The sequence below is a fragment of the Urocitellus parryii genome, chromosome 11 (genome assembly GCF_045843805.1).
Source record: "Urocitellus parryii isolate mUroPar1 chromosome 11, mUroPar1.hap1, whole genome shotgun sequence".
Lineage (NCBI taxonomy): Eukaryota > Metazoa > Chordata > Mammalia > Rodentia > Sciuridae > Urocitellus > Urocitellus parryii.
The window spans coordinates 114,792,705-114,808,897 of NC_135541.1; the positions used below are offsets into that span (position 1 = coordinate 114,792,705).

Here is a 16,193-nt window from a genome sequence, read left to right on the forward strand (position 1 = left end):
CCAGGTCCCGCCCGTGCTAGGCGAGCACTCTACTGCTGAGCCACAATCCCAGCCCAGAGCAAATTCTTTTTTTGACAGAGTAACTAGACAGGCAGAGTAGGGAAAAGCTCCTACTGTGTACTCCTAGGCTTTGGGGCAGATTCTTTTATGGGCAAGGGAGATAATTATATGCTGGATATTCAAACAATGAAGTGGTTGGAGCAATGGCAATCAAGAAATAAATTTTTAGTTCGATAGAGCCCCATCTAAATTTCTTTTTTTTTTATCTGTTTTACTTAACACCTTTCTGTTTTGAGTAATTTGAATTTGGACATAAATATATACTTACTTAATTTGCATATGTTACAACTCAGAGAGACCACATTGGGATCCAATATTGTCTTATCAATATTGAATAATATTGTCTTACCAATATTGTTTAATCAAAGACAGAATTCAAAATAGATAAATATGAGGTTCTGCATTTTGGTCGTCAGAATGATTTCCACAAGCACAGGTTGGGGAGGAAAGAAGTGTGCCTTAGATGAAGACATAAACCTAATGAGGCTGGTCAATATCACCTGACTCCTGAAAAACAGATCTCCTTATGCACATGAAACTCCATGTAAAAGACTTGAATTCTGTTTCTACTCCATCACTAACAAGTCATTTAACCTCTCTGGGCCTCAATTTCCTTCTCTCTAAAAATAACAAGTTGGACTATATCTCTAGGTCCTTTTTAATAGTAAAATTCTAGAACTCACTTCTTCATCGTAAAATTCTAGAACTCACTTCTTCATCTACATAGAAATGGTGTCAACATCCACTCATAGCCATTTTAAGTGCCTTTCTTAGTGTCAGAGCCTGACAAAATAAAAGGTAGCCAGGTGTGGTGGCATATGCCTGTAATCCAGAGATTTAGGATGCTGAGGTAGAAGGATCACAAGTTGAAGGCCTCGGTATTTTAGCAAGATCCTGTCTCAAAAAAAGACAGAAAAAGAGTTGGGGGTGATATGGGAGACCAACCTTGCACGTGACTGGGTCACATTCCCCGGCTGGGTGCTGAGGTGCTCAATCACAGAAATATGGCAGAGCTTTCCCCACCCTTCTTGGGTGCGAGGGTCAGTGTCTCCTGCATGGGTGTGTCTTGTTACAGCCCCATGGGTGAAGCTATGCTCCCCTGTTCCTTTGTAATATAACCCCTTGTCCTGTTTAGGATAGAATCTTCCATGGAAGTGCCTTGTATGTGTCCCCTTCTCTTACTGTGCCCTTGGGTGTGGCCTACCCAGGGGTCAGTCAACCTGCTGACAGTGGACATCCTGAAGATAGACTCAGCCCCCTGAAACCTGACCCCTTGCCTCATTTGAATAGCTTCTCCTCAATAAAAGAGGTCAGCGTGTGCTCTCTCTTCCTGCGGACCCTTAAGATCAGAGGTGCCATCACAGCCAAACCAAAGAAAAAGGTACTTGAGTCTCTTGTGTGGTTGTTTTGTGCAGCCCAGTCAGCCCAGTTCAACCGGAGTGATCCTGAGCCTTTTAGTCTCGAAGCGAAACCCGGCAGGGTGACTCAGTGGTTAAGCGCCAATGGGTTCAATCCTCAGTTCTGCCTGAGAATTCCTTGCAGCCAGGTGTTGGGTATAAACATCTGCCCCCTGTGAAGCCCTTGCACAGTAAATGGAAGGTGAAAGTGGAGTCTTTACTTAGCAGCTTGTGTTACTTTTGGAAAGCTGGTTAAGATGCTTTTGGTTTTTCTGGAGCAGCAATAGCTGAAACCTAAAGTCCAGGTTCAAACTTTCTGACTAGAGTCAGGGCCCTGAGCATGTGTTTCTTGGGGCATAGCAGAGAAGGTATGGTCCTGGTGCCCCAGCAACAGCAGCATTTTTCTTACTGCGCCTGTTTCCTGATCATGACAATGGCTGCATAATTACAGACTGATTCTGATTTTAGGAGAATCCAGAATTCAAACTCCCTTGGTAGACTGATATTGGAAGACTGCTGAAAACTTAAACTAGAGTCTGTTTGAATAATAAATAATAGCTTTAAAGCTAATGATAAATCCTTTCCTACTTAATCCATCTAGAGTGAATTTTTTGAAACTGAATCTTCATCAATATAATCATATACTTAGAAAGCTGCTGCTGCTGCTTCTTCTTCTTCTTCTTCTTCTTCTTCTTCTTCTTCTTCTTCTTCTTTAACAAAAGGCCTGGAAATGTATAAACAAAATTGTTAAAACATTGGTTACCTCTATAGCTACTGATGAGAAGGTGGAAGGGTAGCAACTGAAAGTAGAATTGAACATATTTTTCTGTACAGAATGACATTTTTTAAATAAAGACTATATTCATTGATGATGTTTAATCAATCAAATAAAGTGGATGACTTGTGTGTTGAAAGCACAATCCACAACATGATCAAAATGCACCTTTTTGTCTTTCATAATCCCCTTAAAATTTATTTGGCTTATTCCACTCAAGATGTTTGAATTCATAAGTGTGGCCCAAGACAGTGTAGCAACACTGGCATCAATTGAGACCTTGTCAGAAATGCAGAATCTCAGGCCCCACCCAGGACCCACTGAGTCATAACGTCCATTTGTAGAAGAGCCCTGGGTGATTTATGTGTAATTAATTTGCAAAGATCCATGAATTTTCTGCTTCAATCAGTTATGGAGAGTTCTGTGATGACTTTAGGCTACAAGGATAGTTTCAATTTATAAATTAAAATACCAGTCCTAGATGTTCATTAGACCTCCAATCTTTATTCAAAGGAAAGTCTTGGTCTTCCTATTGGCTTATCCAGATAAAGTGCGTTCATGCGCGCTCTCTCTCTCTCTCTCTCTCTCTCCCCCCCCCATTCTCACCCTCTCTCTTTTCCCTCCTCCACTCATTAATATCTATTTCCTTTGCTTTTCACTTAAGCCCAAGTAGAAGACAAGAGGGAGGAGAGGGGGAGGAGAGGTAAAAAAGCAGTAAGTTCTAATTTGGCTGGGCATCTTCTTGCTCTCTAAACTTGGCAGGTGGCTAATGTCAACTCTTCCCCTATGGTCACCTTTGCAGACTTTTGTGAGATGTTTGTTTCTGTAACTGCTTTTTCTGTCATATGGCACTCAAGGTAGATGCATTTCTCTTCCAGATGTTTATTTGCATCTCTTCCCTCAACCACTAGGAATCCAGATGCAAAATCAGCTTTTTGGTGGCTTTGTCTGCTTCTCCTGGTGGTCTTATCAGAACCAACACAGGAGCTGAGGTTGTGGCTCAGTGGTAAAGCACTTGCCTAGCACTTGAGAGGCCCTGGGTTCTATCCTTGGCACCACATAAGAATAAATAAATAAAGGTAGTGTGTCCAACTACAATTGGAAAAAAAATAATTATTAAAAAAAAACCCCAAGGCAACCCAGTGCCAGCTCTCTATTTTTCATAACCACTGAAATACATACACATGTGGTTTCAGGTTATTCTTTGTACAAGCTGACCCCAAACGCTCTATCTATCTCACAACCACAGCTTATTTTAGCTTTCACATGCCAGGTTCCTGTAGCTTTTCTAACTGCAAGGAACATATTTCAAAACTTCCTGGATGACTCCATGAGTATTTCCCTTGTTAGACTTGAGAAGTAAATAGTAAACTTCTCCACTGTAGGGAGAATCATGGCCAAAAAATCTCCCCACAAGTCCTCTCTCTTCACATCCCAATGGGCCCTCCCACTTTTTTTTTTTAATCTTCTTAAATGTGATTTCAAAGTCCAAAAGTCAAGGAACAGATCCTCAAACATTTCCTTTGTAAATTCTACATATGATGATCCTCCAGAATTACATGTTTTTCTATCTTAAAATATTACTTTTGACATCCTGTCACAAGTACAATTGCTTAATTCTAAAAAGTTAAAAATAAAATCCTGCCTTCCTGCTTATTCTCCCCAGATACACCCATCTGAGGAACTGCAGTCAGCTGTGGGTCTTACATTTTAAGCCAAATATAAAGCAATTGGAGATACATTCAGAAAAGTGAGGATGGAGAAGGTTCAAGTAAGAAAGAGTTGAAAACCCTGAAAACAAAAGTTGGGGGGAAAAAGGTATATCTCTAAGAACACCTAAGCATGAGCTAAGCAGTATCTTTAATTATCTGATGGACTGTCAAGAGAACCAAGAACTAGATTTCTCCTGTGTAACCCTAGGCTGTACTTGAGTAGAAGTCCTAACAAAATCATGTTGTTCATTATGTAGAGGAAAGAACTTTTGAATTTCCAGAGCTGTCCAAAGATAGAACTTTCCTTGGGAGATAAGGACAGCCACATCCTCACCAAAAAAAAAAAAAAGAAAGAAAGAAAGAAAGAAAAAAAAATCAAGCACAGCTACGTGGCCACATGATAGAAGTTTAGAAGCATATCAAGAAATGATTTCTTTGTTGAACTAAAAAGTCTGTGAATTCCCTTCAGTTTTTTTGAGGACCTCCGATTCATATGGGTTTTGTTTGTTTGTATTGTTTTTTGTTTGTTTTTGCAGTGCTGAGGCTTGAACTCAGGGGGCACTCTACCACTGAGCCACATTCCCAGCCCTTTTTTATATTTTATAGGGCCTCACTAAACTGCTGAGGCTGGCTTTAAACTCATGATCTTCCTGCCTCAGCCTCCTGAATTGCTGGGATTACAAGTATGTACTATACCTAGCTTCCAATTCATCTTGAAAGATGGCTACCTCTAGCCCCTTTCTAAAGAACGTGTAAACATGTTCTAAAGAACATGCATAACTTTTTCTTTCTAGACAATTTGAAATTTGCTTTCCTAGGAGTCATATTTTCAACTATGTTCTAACATCTCTGAAATCATGATACATCTTATAAATGCTATTTTGACATGGTTTTCACTGTTTACATATTCATGAACATTAAAGTGTCAGCATCAACATTTACAGAATGACTGTGAGCAGCTTGGAAGAAATGTCTAGTGAAGCAGTTGTTGGTTGTGAGACAGGTGGGGTTAGTAGGGAATAAGACAAATTTAGAGACAGTCCTGAAGCAGAAGTCAAATATAAGCAGGTTCCAGATAAATGTAAAGCATAAACACCTATCAACAATGACTTTTGTTTTTATGGCTTTTTAAAGGAAGTGCTTAACTGGGTACAGTAGCCCACACCTGTAATCCCAGTGACTTGGGAGGCTGAGGCAAAAGGCCAGCCTCAGCAATTTATTGAGATCCTATCTCAAAACAAGAAATAAAAAGGGCTGGGGATATGGCTTAGTGGTTAAGTGCCCCTGGGTTTAATCCCTGGTATGTATAAACAAGCAAACAAACAAATAAATAGTTATATTTCCATTGCTCTTCAAAGGATAAAGAGTTGTGGGAAGCCACTCTGAATGACCCACACTTTCCAGTCCTGAAGCAAGAGGCTTTGACTGATCACTACATTTCATGGCTGGCGTCCTCCCAGCCTGGGGAAGTAGAAGGCGTGTCTTCAGGTGTAAGCATGTCACCCATTCTTTTGTAATCCTCACCTATAGGTGATATAGGTAATACACTCACCTATTCTTTTGTAATCCTACCCCTTTGCCCTGTTTGGGATAGAATGTTCCATGGGAAGGCCCTTTGTGTGTCCCCTTCTCTTGCTCTGCCTTTGGGTGTGGCCTTCCTACATGTCAGTCAACCTGCTGACAGTGGACATCATGAAGCTAGACTCAGCCCCCTGAAACCTGACCCCTTGCCTCATTTGAATGGCTTCTCCTCAATAAAAGGGTTCAGCACTTGCTTCTCTCTCTCTCTCTCTCTCTCTCTCTCTCTCTCTCTCTCTCTCTCTGATCCCTAAGGTCAGAGGAGCCATCACAGGACCTGTGTGTCTTTTGTGTGATTATTTCGTGAAGCCCAGTTCACCTGGAGTGACGCTGAGTGTTTAGTTGTGGAACATGACAGAAAGTGGTGATATAGAAGTAAGGGAACATAGATGGACACTGATAAGTCTGAGTTGAAAAGTGATTCAGAAAAGCCAGAATCTGAATGTAGAAAAGTTTTTGATAGGACGTTTACCCAAATTATCTCAATTTTATATATATATATATATATATATATATATATATATATATATATATATATATGACATTCCCTCTTCTCCTAACAGTATAATTATATTTCCCTGCTTAAGCCTACATAAGACCTACATAAGAATGATTTGTGATTTTAAAAAGTCTATTTCTAATTAAGTCTAAAAGACATTGTGTATTAACTTGGCCACATTTTTCCTTTCTCAGTTTCTTTAATGGTATAGCCTACAATTAATATCATTTGAGATTTAATGAAGTTTAATTGTAATAACAATTTGCTGCTTTTATGTATCAGGTATGTTACTTGTTTAATCTCATTTAATTCTTCTAGCAATTTTGTAAGGCCTGATATTATTATTATGTTTTAAAGATGAGGAAACAAAACTTCAGAGACAATGTATCTTGCCTGCTGCTAAGTAGTAAAAACAATATTTGAACCCAACTCTATTGACTCTTAAGCTAAGATGCTTAACCTCTGTACTCTATCACATCTAATTAGCCAAAGTTAATTAGCTTGACTCTCGTTACTTAACATGATATACTAGGACTATATGTACTGTTAGGAGAAGAGAGAATGGTCATCTCTCATGTCATTGAAGTGAGACTGCTTCCTTTGAACTGAAAAAGACTGAAGTGTATTATACCAATTCTTTAGCCTCAGACATATCAGGAAAGTACTTGCATGTGAGGTCTCTTATTATAAATAGAACGTCAAGGTTTAAAACCAAAATTTGCAGGTGTAGTTGAGAACAAATAAAGCCAGTATGGACTAATTGTAGTGCATGTTGGAAATTCGGTGAAGAACTAGGATGATCTTGCTTGGTATAAGGGGCTCTAATAAGCAGAATACAGATGTTTAATAAGGAAGCATAGTCAGGAGTGAACGTCTCCTGACTATGCAGACCAGCTAGCAAAGAATTAGAAGATGCATAGGTTAGCATTACCAGCAGGAACATTGAGTCTGAGGGGATGGTTCAACCAGAGTGCTGCATGACCCAAAGCTAGTAATGACATCTGGACCCAACTAGAAGTACTAAACAGTAGATAAGGAATCAAGAGGGCTTTATGGGTTTAATTAAGAAATGAAAGTATGATTATGCACTATCTTGACCACGGTAGGGGAAATTAGCTCTCACATGCAAAATTAGTGGAAGTGCAAATTGGTACAGTTGCTTTAAGAGATAACCTGGTGATATCTGCTAAAATTTATTTTAGCAGTTTATACATAGTTTATCCTGTTGATATATGATAATTAAAATTTAATTAAATAAAATTAAATAAAATTTAATTTTATTTAATTAAAGATGCATATACTTTAATAAAGCAACTCTATTTTAGGAATTTATCCTACAACAATTCAGATATGTGCATAAAGACATGAAATGTTCATTGCAACATAATTTAAAATAACAAAAGTTATTTTATTCCACTAATCTTAACTGGCAGGTGTCATCTCCCCAGGAAATGATTTCTGTATACACCCCTCTCTTCAGTTTTAGTGCCCTCACCCCTGTGCTTATAAGCACCTAAGCATCCCCAATCCTAAAAACTCTAGTAATAAAAGGATCTGTTTATTTGCCTGCCTCCCTCTGTGAGATTACTATTATCTACCTCATTTTGCAGAAGAGAAAGCTTAGACTCTAAAGGCCTCCCAGCCCTCCCATTGGACAAAAGTATATTCAGCCTGGTATGGTGGTGCATGCCTGTAATCCCAGATATTGGGGAGGCATAGACAGGAGGATCACAAATCTGAGGCCCGTCTCAACAAATTAACAAGACCCTATCTTAAAAATTTAAAAGATGGGGGTGGGAGGGTGGGGATGTAACTCGGTGGTGCAGTGCCCCTAGGTTCAACCTCCAGTACCCAAAAAGAAAAAAAAAAGAGTATATTCAAAGTCATAGAGGCACAAAAGATGGTGGGATGGTGGTGTGTTGGGAAAAAGAGCAAGGGATCAATGTGGCTAGGTGTAGTATGATGTTAGGAGAGGGAATTGACTTTAACCTACACTTAAAATCTCTTAGGAAAAAAGTTGTAAGTGTAAAAGAGTTTACGCTTTTCCATAGAGTCAAGATGAGAAACTGAGATTTAGGAAGGACAGAAAAAGAGTAAAGCTGAGATTCAAATGGATCTTGACTGGATCCTTTTTGCTCTTTGATAGAGGACATGTGGTTTCCATGTCTGGTATCTGATATGGACAGCAGCAAATTTGGAGTTTGAGGCCTGAGTTTGAGATACAGAACTGATTGGAGGACCAGAAAGAATCAGCTTCCTCCCCAGGCATTTCCAGCATTTTGCTGTCATCCCTGCCACTTAGGAATGGAGTCTAAGATTTCCTTTGGACAGCCTGGGCTAGCCAGCTTTCAGTTTCCCTAAACTTATGTTGGGACCTCAAACAGAAGCTGAGGGAGGATAAAGCTACTGTTTCCTTAGTGCAGGTCTTTCTGGGATATCATTAACAGATATCATAGGGAATGGTCTTGATCCTTCTCAAAGACAGTGGAGTCAATAGAGCATGTCAATTTTCCCTCCCCCATACGAGACAGTTGGGTCATGAATTATTTTCATTCTCTCACCAAAAATACTTGATATCCCCCAATTTCCACATCCCTAGTTCTAAGTAACAGTGGGTTGCAATACAGGAACAAGAATGCTGTGGTTGCTAATCAGGTACAATGCAAGAGAACTGCCACAACAGCTCTTTCAAATGGCTATTTCCCTTTAAAAATGATGAACTGATGTGTGTGTGTGTGTGTGTGTGTGTGTGTGTGTGTGTGTGTATGCACACATGAACTGAGATACTATGATTACTAACTAACCTTCTTGGCCCTAACGCTAGTCACTTCCTATTCTAGACCAGGAATGGCAGAAACATCAGGGAAACCAAAAATCAGAAAAGCAAAAAAGCCTGGGTACTGGAATAGAGGGTAGTTAGCTAGTGAAGGATACCTTGGAGGAAAGTTGTGGCAAGTTAAGATTAGAGAGCTGGAAGTCAGGGCTGGAGATGTTGCTCAGTGGTAGATGCTCATCTACCACGCATGAGGCCCTGGGTTTGATCCCAAACATCACAAGAAAAGAAGAAAAGGAAAAGGAAGGAAAGAAGTCTGGAAATCTGAGACATACAAAGACTAGATTCCTAAGCTAGAGACCAGGACATTCTCAGAATTAAGCAAGTATTCACTGAGATCAGTTGATTTGATTCTTCTTAGCTAATTTTACATCAGCATCTCCTCCAGTAAGACTTACTGAGGCTCTCAAACCAGGAATGCTTCCAAATATCCATCCAACATATCAAACAAGCTAAAGTACTTTTAAACAAGACACTCATGTTCTGATCCCATCCTACTTTTCTATATTTGTCTCTGCCACCTCCCCCCTAAAATAAACACACAGAATTCTCTAACCTCTCCCAGCTATTTGTAGGTCCACAAACACACAACAGTCTTTCATGTCCCTGTGCCTTTGGATTCTCAGCCTATTTGCCCTACCCCTCAATCTGTCTCACATCTCCTCTTGGTGAATTCTTGCTCTTCTTCCAAGGTCCAGTTTCCTTTTCTGAATTCCTATGGTTTTTTTCATAGGGCATTCATCACATTGCATTATAATTTGTGTGCACCTGCTTGCCTCCCTGGATAATTACAGTGACTTTGTAATAACAATATGGTGAAGAGTAATTTTAAGAATAATATGGTGAAAGTGTGAATGTTATTTTAATCATTCAGAAAGAAATGGAAAATGGAATAGGACTGAAAATCTTTAAAACACAAGAATGGTGGAATACAATTGTTATTAGTTCTCAGCTTTCACAGGTAAACTTAATTGAAGAAGAGTGTGGATCTAAAGAGAGTAAGAACTCTTTAGATCAAGTCATACCAGCTCTGCAGAGAATCCATGGCTACAGTAGACAGAGGAGCTGTGGAAATTAGACTTTCAGTGAGAAAACTCCTAAAATTGTAATTGAAATGACCTCCCCTTTTTCTTCCTTCATGAAGTCTCCACATAGGGTGGGATCTAGATCTAAACACATTTATATAGCTGTGTGTTAATGTTAAAATGGTTTTTAAAGAAGAAAAATGCTACTAAAAATGTGGATTCAGCAATTTTGAGGATTTGTTTTAAAACTTTCTTCAAAGAGATGTCTCAATGCAAAAGATGCCACTTGTTTAATTTTTCATTAAGATTAGTATGGCCCACCTGCCTGGTGCTCTCAGAGCCCATCAGTGGCTGCATGGGGGCAATGGGTGTGCGTGAGGACAGGGGGTGCATCTAGGTGAACGCCGACCTTCATAACTTAGGAATGGAAAGCCCACACAAATAACTTTCCCACTCTGAAAGTAATTAGAACCCATAACTTTGAAGATATAAACACACCAGTAATAGGGCTGAAAGTCTTTAATATTAACAGAGAAGTAAAATAATTATGAATAATTCCATCTTAACCCCAAAATGTTCTAGTGTTTTTTAGTGACCTCAATGAATTTAATTACCAAAAAAATGACTTATGCAGAAATACGTACGTTAGACTTAATATTAGCTAAGGATGACTAAGTTCACTCCAAAAGGAAACTACAATGAAGTAAAATAACATCTTCTACTTCTCAAACGGAATTCTGTGAGCAGGAACACATCAAAGACAATGCTTGTGGTTACCAGCTGCTGTGTGAGGTCGAAATCATCAACCACCACACTTTATACGGACTTCTTTTAAAACCACAGCAAAACAAAGGGACGCAGAGATAGCTCAGAAAGGTCTGCGCGCTAGGGGAAGTAGGAGAGATCTGAGAAAATGAACCTGGAGAGAAGAAGGTATCCGTAATTCAGCTCTCCACAGGAGTCGTCTCCAGGGTTCCCCGACTCAAAGCAAAGTGGGAAGTGGGGGTTTCGGGTGTTCCCTTGAACTCTGGGAGGACTTGTGGCTCCTTCAATTCCAGAACCACCCGGCTCAAAAGGCCTTTGAGTAGCTGCATTTCTTGGAGCAAAAGGTCTACATTGGGTTTCAGAGCTCCAGCGGATTGTTCCAAGAGCGTCGGCGGAGCGCAGGCGGGTGACTCAACAGTGGGGGCGCTGCCTCCTGGGAACTGCAGCCCAGCTAAGGTGGCGTTTGGGATGGAGGTGACGGACTGGACCGATCTGGACACTGGGGGCTTTCTGAAGGAGAACGGCTTGTTACCTGGAGCGAAGGCTGCAGCTTGTGGAGCTGGAGCGGTGGTGGACGCCTGATCCAGAGGGAAGCCTGTGAACACGACACACACCAAGTGATTGATGTACGGCTGAAATCGTCAGCCCTGGGCGCAGGGGTCGGGGGAGAAACTTGGGACTGGCGAAGGGGAACGACGAGGACCTGAATAGCAGCAAGGAAGAGAGGTGGCGCTGAGGTGAGAAAAACAGGACCAGGATGTGGAGATTGGAAGACAAGGGGCGGACAGGGGACGGAGAAAAGGCGACCCGTGAGTGCGCAGAGGAGGAGGCCGGGCTGCGGCGGTGGGTGGGCGTGCCAGTAAGGAGGGCGATTACTCACCCGGCCCTGGGAGTTGCAGCCAAGGGCTCCGTTTCCGGACGCTGCGAGTGGCGGTAGCCGCCTCGCACCAGTACGCTTCAAGCTCTTCGACCTCGGGCTCTGGGACCGTGTACTCAGAGCCCCAGTCGAAGCGGCGAACAGCGCGACTGTACTTGTAGAAGGCGAACTGCAGTGGCGTGTCGCGCTTCTGTGGGTGCAGGCGCGTCTCGCAGCGCAGGACCACCCCGCGGTGCGCTGCGCCGCGGATCTCCTGAGGGCGCATAACCCTCAGCACTGGTGTCTGGAACAGCTCTGCAGAGAGGGCAGCCCAGAGGCGGAAAGTGCATTTTGGGTTTCGACAGGAATGGAGCCCGGCAAGGGAGAAACCAAGGTCAACCTGTCCTTTCCGGGGGTCCCCTCCCCTCCCCTCCCACTGGACCTAGCGGACCCAGAGACCCAAGTGTAGCCTGTGTGTACACGTGGAGTGAGGGAGGAAAGATTTTTGAAAAGTGGGGCAGAGGATCCGAGTCTACGAAGAGTCTTAAAAGGTTAAAGGGAATCAGGACCAGACCAGATGCTTCAGGCCACCACCCAACTGCCACTCAGCTTGTATTCTCCAGCCTAGAAGTGGGAGCGCTGCACCTGCCACGCGGGGTGCTCGGAAGCTGAGCCCTCGTCCTAGTAGCTTAGCGCCCTGTACCACTGCCGCTGGCCTACTTGTTGGGACTGTGGGGTCCCCGAACAGAAGAAGCTGGGAAGCGGGGAATGGAGAATGACACCAGCCTACAAGGTCTCTCATGCATTCAATCGTCTGTGGTCTGAGAAACCCACCAGTAGCAGCTGCTCTAACCCCGCCTCCACCTTTCCCCTCACTGTTCCTGTTCCAGAATTTCCCAGCGTTTCCGGACCCCAAGTCTCCCCTACCTTGCACGGTCACAGCCACCTTGGAGGAGAACATGGGCGCGCTCTCTACCGGGATGCGCATGGTGCCAGAACACTGGTAACGCCCACTGTCGCTCGCACGCGCCTGCAACACTGTGTAGTTGGTGCTAGAGTGGAAATAGCGTACAGCCTGGTCCTCGTGGTAGTAGTGAAGCTTGTAGACCACCTTGTCGTACCAGCCGCGGCAGCGCATAACTAGCGGTTCGCCCTCGAACACCGCAGCATAGGGCACTTGCAGAATCAGCCAGTCTACAACGGACCAGCAGATAAGGTTTGCCTCACAGTAAATCCAGCCCTGCTGGTCTCCTCTTCTCAGCTGCTTTCCTTTTCCTCCCCACCACCTCCTTCCCCCTTTCCTGAACCAGTTGGTCTTGCTGGGTAACTGGCAGGTGACAGTCTCATAGAGCAGAAGGCTTAGTTAGAGTCGGGAGGAAGGAGAAAAAAACAGTTTCTCCTTAAGTACTAGGGAGGCAAAGATGTGCTTTCTTTGGGTCTAGCCCATCAGAATTAAGCTTAAACTCTTTAAAATGACTTCAGGCCTTCCCAACCTGGTCCCCTGGTTCCTTCCTCAGCACCTACTTCAGTGTTCTTCTCTGTGGCATTTCTTATTTACCCTCCCCACGTTTCGCTCAACACAGGTTAAGTTCCAACCATACTGAACTGCTGAGAAAACTGGCTGTGCTCTGAACCCAGGGCCTTTGCATCTGCTATTTCCTCAGCCAGTAAGCCCCTTCTTCACAGATTTCAGTTGAGTCTTATTTGTCCTGTGTGTCTAGATTTAGACCTATATCCTGAAGAGCACTGTGGTAACACCCTAGGACAGCCTTAGGTATCTCCCAAAGCACCACATATTTATCCAATCACCATCAGCATCATAGCTAACATATAATAGCCCTTAATAGCCCTAACATATACTACATGCCATTTTAGAATTCTGCGAGTAATAGCCACAATCCACATGCCACTCTCAGTCTGTGAACTTCAAACCATTGTGTGTTGTAGTCAGTATATGCTTGTTTTCAAGTATAAGTTGCTAATTTGAACATTAGGTGACACCCTTAAATTTTAAATATAAATTGTGACCCACCACGCTAAGATTTATATGATACTCCCTATGAAGTGGCCAATCCTGTATCTTAGTGAACAAATTATTATTCCTTTTCTTATCATATTTTGAAACCCTTCAAATATTTCCAATTTCTCAGTTGACTCCTTTGTGCATGTGTATACATGCCTCTAATTAAATTTTGATTAAGTGCACTGTTCAGTTGCTGTTTTTTCTTTAATAATATTTCATAATTCATTTTTAATGATCACAACAGTCAAAGAGACAGACATATTATCGTCCCTACATTACTGATATGAATACTGATATACAGAGAAGTATTGCACTCCAGCTGAGACTAATTCCTCTTGCTGTGCTCAGACTGGCCAGGGAAACTTACTTTTCCTGCTTTGATCTACTTTTTTCCTGCCCAGCCCCCCGAGTTCTTCATCCAGTATCCTATGCCCTCAAAACTCTTGCTCTTCTGATCTGATCTGAGAAACAAACAGAAATGTTGGTTTCACACTGTGGCAAAAGGTTAAGGGGGAACTTTGAGCCAGGCAAACCTTACTTCATCTCTCCCTCAGCACTGCACAGACTCCTGCCTACTCCAGAGACTCAAGTAGTCCTCAGTGTGACCCTCTTTTCCTGCCTCTTGGGAATGGACAAGTGCGCTCCCCCATAGGAAGGCCAATATCACCAGAGGAGGTCCCTGTGCTCTCTCCCCTCTGCTCAGACCACTCACCATTAGATACAGAGAGATGAATGGGGTCACTGACAGGTGCTCCCCGCGTCTGGCACCGATATATTCCTGGTGTCTGTACCTCGATGCTCTTCTTATGGGAGGGCAGAAGTAGGTGGCCCAAATACCAGAGAGTGTTGATAGGCCGGAGCTCCAGGAACACAGGGTGGTATCCATCACATCGCAAGGTTACCCGCTCCCCCTTGAAGATGGTGGTCCAAGGTGGGTGTAGAGACAATATGGGCTTCTCCAGTGTAGCTGGGGATGTGTGGGAAGGGGCACCATAGGAAAGAGAAACAAGATGAGGTACATCAAAGATGTGTCCTGAGGTTGGGAAATTTTAGAAAACCCTAGTTTCCAGGGCCCAGCTCACATACTAACCCACCCCACAGGAAGGGAGACCACACTCATTGGGCTACAAACCAACAGTTCATCAATCAGCACCCATTTCTACAAGCAAACTTGGTCAAGGATTGAAGAAGAGTGAAAAGAGATACTATTTCAGAACAGCCAAAAAGTGGGGAGTTTACCCAAGCAGATTACCTAGGGAGATTGGAGTGGAGGTTTTAGAAAATTGGGTTGAGGGATGCATTCAGACTCACCAGCTTGCCCACTGCTTTGAACTGCAAAACAAAAAAGAAGGAAAGAGGGAAGTGTTGGAGATGAGAGGAAGGAAAGATTCTTGACCAAAGGAAAGATCAAAGATCTCAAAGCAGGTTTTTCTTCTGTCCCCAGTTACCCCAGCATTGCAAAAGCTCCCTGCTCTCTTCTTCAAAAATAGATAATGAACACTTGAAATCTGAGGATTGAATGACCACTTCCCCTTTCCCACACATCCTGCCCCAAACTATTCTCTACCACCCAAAGCCCTTCTGGTGCTCATTTGAAAACTTACCTAGGAGAAAGAGGGCTGTTAGTGCCCACATGGTGTGTCTGCTTGCAGCAGCTGCAGAAGGATGGAAATGTGCTGGCATGGTTTATGGGTAGAAAGAGAAAAGGTGGCAGTGGCTGACCTCTGAGTACTAGGAGACACTGCTGTTTTTCCCGCCCATTCCTAGATCCCGAAGATGGTAGACTAAAAAGAGCAGGAGACAGAATATGAATATGTTACCTTCTACCCTCAAGTATCCCAAACATCAAGTGTTGTCTGTCCCATCCACTACCTTGATACCTAGCCTTCCCAGCTCAGGCCAACCCTGACTTCTGTAGAGAGGGCATGCAGAACTTAGGCCTTCTATAGCACAAGAGAGTCTCATAGAACGCCAGGCTCCTGCAGGTAACCCTGACATCTTCAGGCTCCAATCAACATTCCACTATGTTCCACTCCCTCTCCACCAGCCAACCCTATAATCCTCAGTTGAGGAAGACACATCCTCTTGTCCACAAGGTCCACCTAGGGCTTTTTCTGCTCCCTCCCAGATGTCAGACATTGGTACAGGTCTAGAGAGGTCAATGTTGGGTCTCCTGCACCAGAATTGACATTCTCCCACAAATGAGTAGATTCATTGACCACCCTCCCATGCCCCTGCCATCTAATTCTCCAGAGACAGGAGTATAATGTGTTTTCTCTCTCGCTCTTCCTGAAAATTTAAACCCTCAGAAATTAGAAAACTCTTCTTTCCTACTCACCCTAATGACCTCACCTTGTGGCAACTCCTCTTCTTCCTCCCTCCCTCCCTCCCTCCCTTCCTTCTTTCCTTCCTTCCTTCCTTCCTTCCTTCCTTCCTTCCTTCCTTCCTTCCTTCCTTCCTTCCTTCCTTCCTTTCTTCCTTCCTCCCTTCCTTCCACTGGGTCCTGCAACCCCTCCCCAACCACATCTCAGTCCCAGGACTCCTGACCTGCAGTAGAGAAGTCACTGCACCAGACCTTCGGAAGTTTCTCAGATCCAACCTCCTGGCTCTACTTCTTGTGCTCTCTGAGCCATGTGACCATATCTGAGCAATGGGGAACCTGAATTTTCA

At 43.2% G+C, this 16,193-nt stretch overlaps 1 protein-coding gene across 3 annotated transcripts; it reads right to left on the reverse strand.

The window, feature by feature from the left end:
• Nucleotides 1–10,629: 10,629 nt before the first annotated feature.
• On the reverse strand, nucleotides 10,630–15,158 carry Fcrlb (Fc receptor like B). Of its 3 annotated transcripts, none has more exons than XM_026381466.2 (6): nucleotides 15,128–15,158; nucleotides 14,835–14,855; nucleotides 14,236–14,490; nucleotides 12,428–12,694; nucleotides 11,525–11,815; nucleotides 10,630–11,239 (listed from the first exon to the last, which is right to left on the reverse strand). In XM_026381466.2, exons 1-6 carry the CDS (start codon nucleotides 15,156–15,158, stop codon nucleotides 10,824–10,826), a joined length of 1,281 nt encoding a protein of 426 aa, XP_026237251.2. In that variant the 3' UTR covers nucleotides 10,630–10,823. The 3 variants fall into 3 exon arrangements, with proteins under 3 accessions (XP_026237251.2, XP_026237252.2, XP_026237253.2); XM_026381467.2 differs by having other exon boundaries at nucleotides 11,096–11,239; nucleotides 11,525–11,670; XM_026381468.2 differs by lacking the exon at nucleotides 14,835–14,855 and having other exon boundaries at nucleotides 11,096–11,239; nucleotides 11,525–11,670.
• Between the last annotated feature and the right edge of the window lie 1,035 nt (nucleotides 15,159–16,193).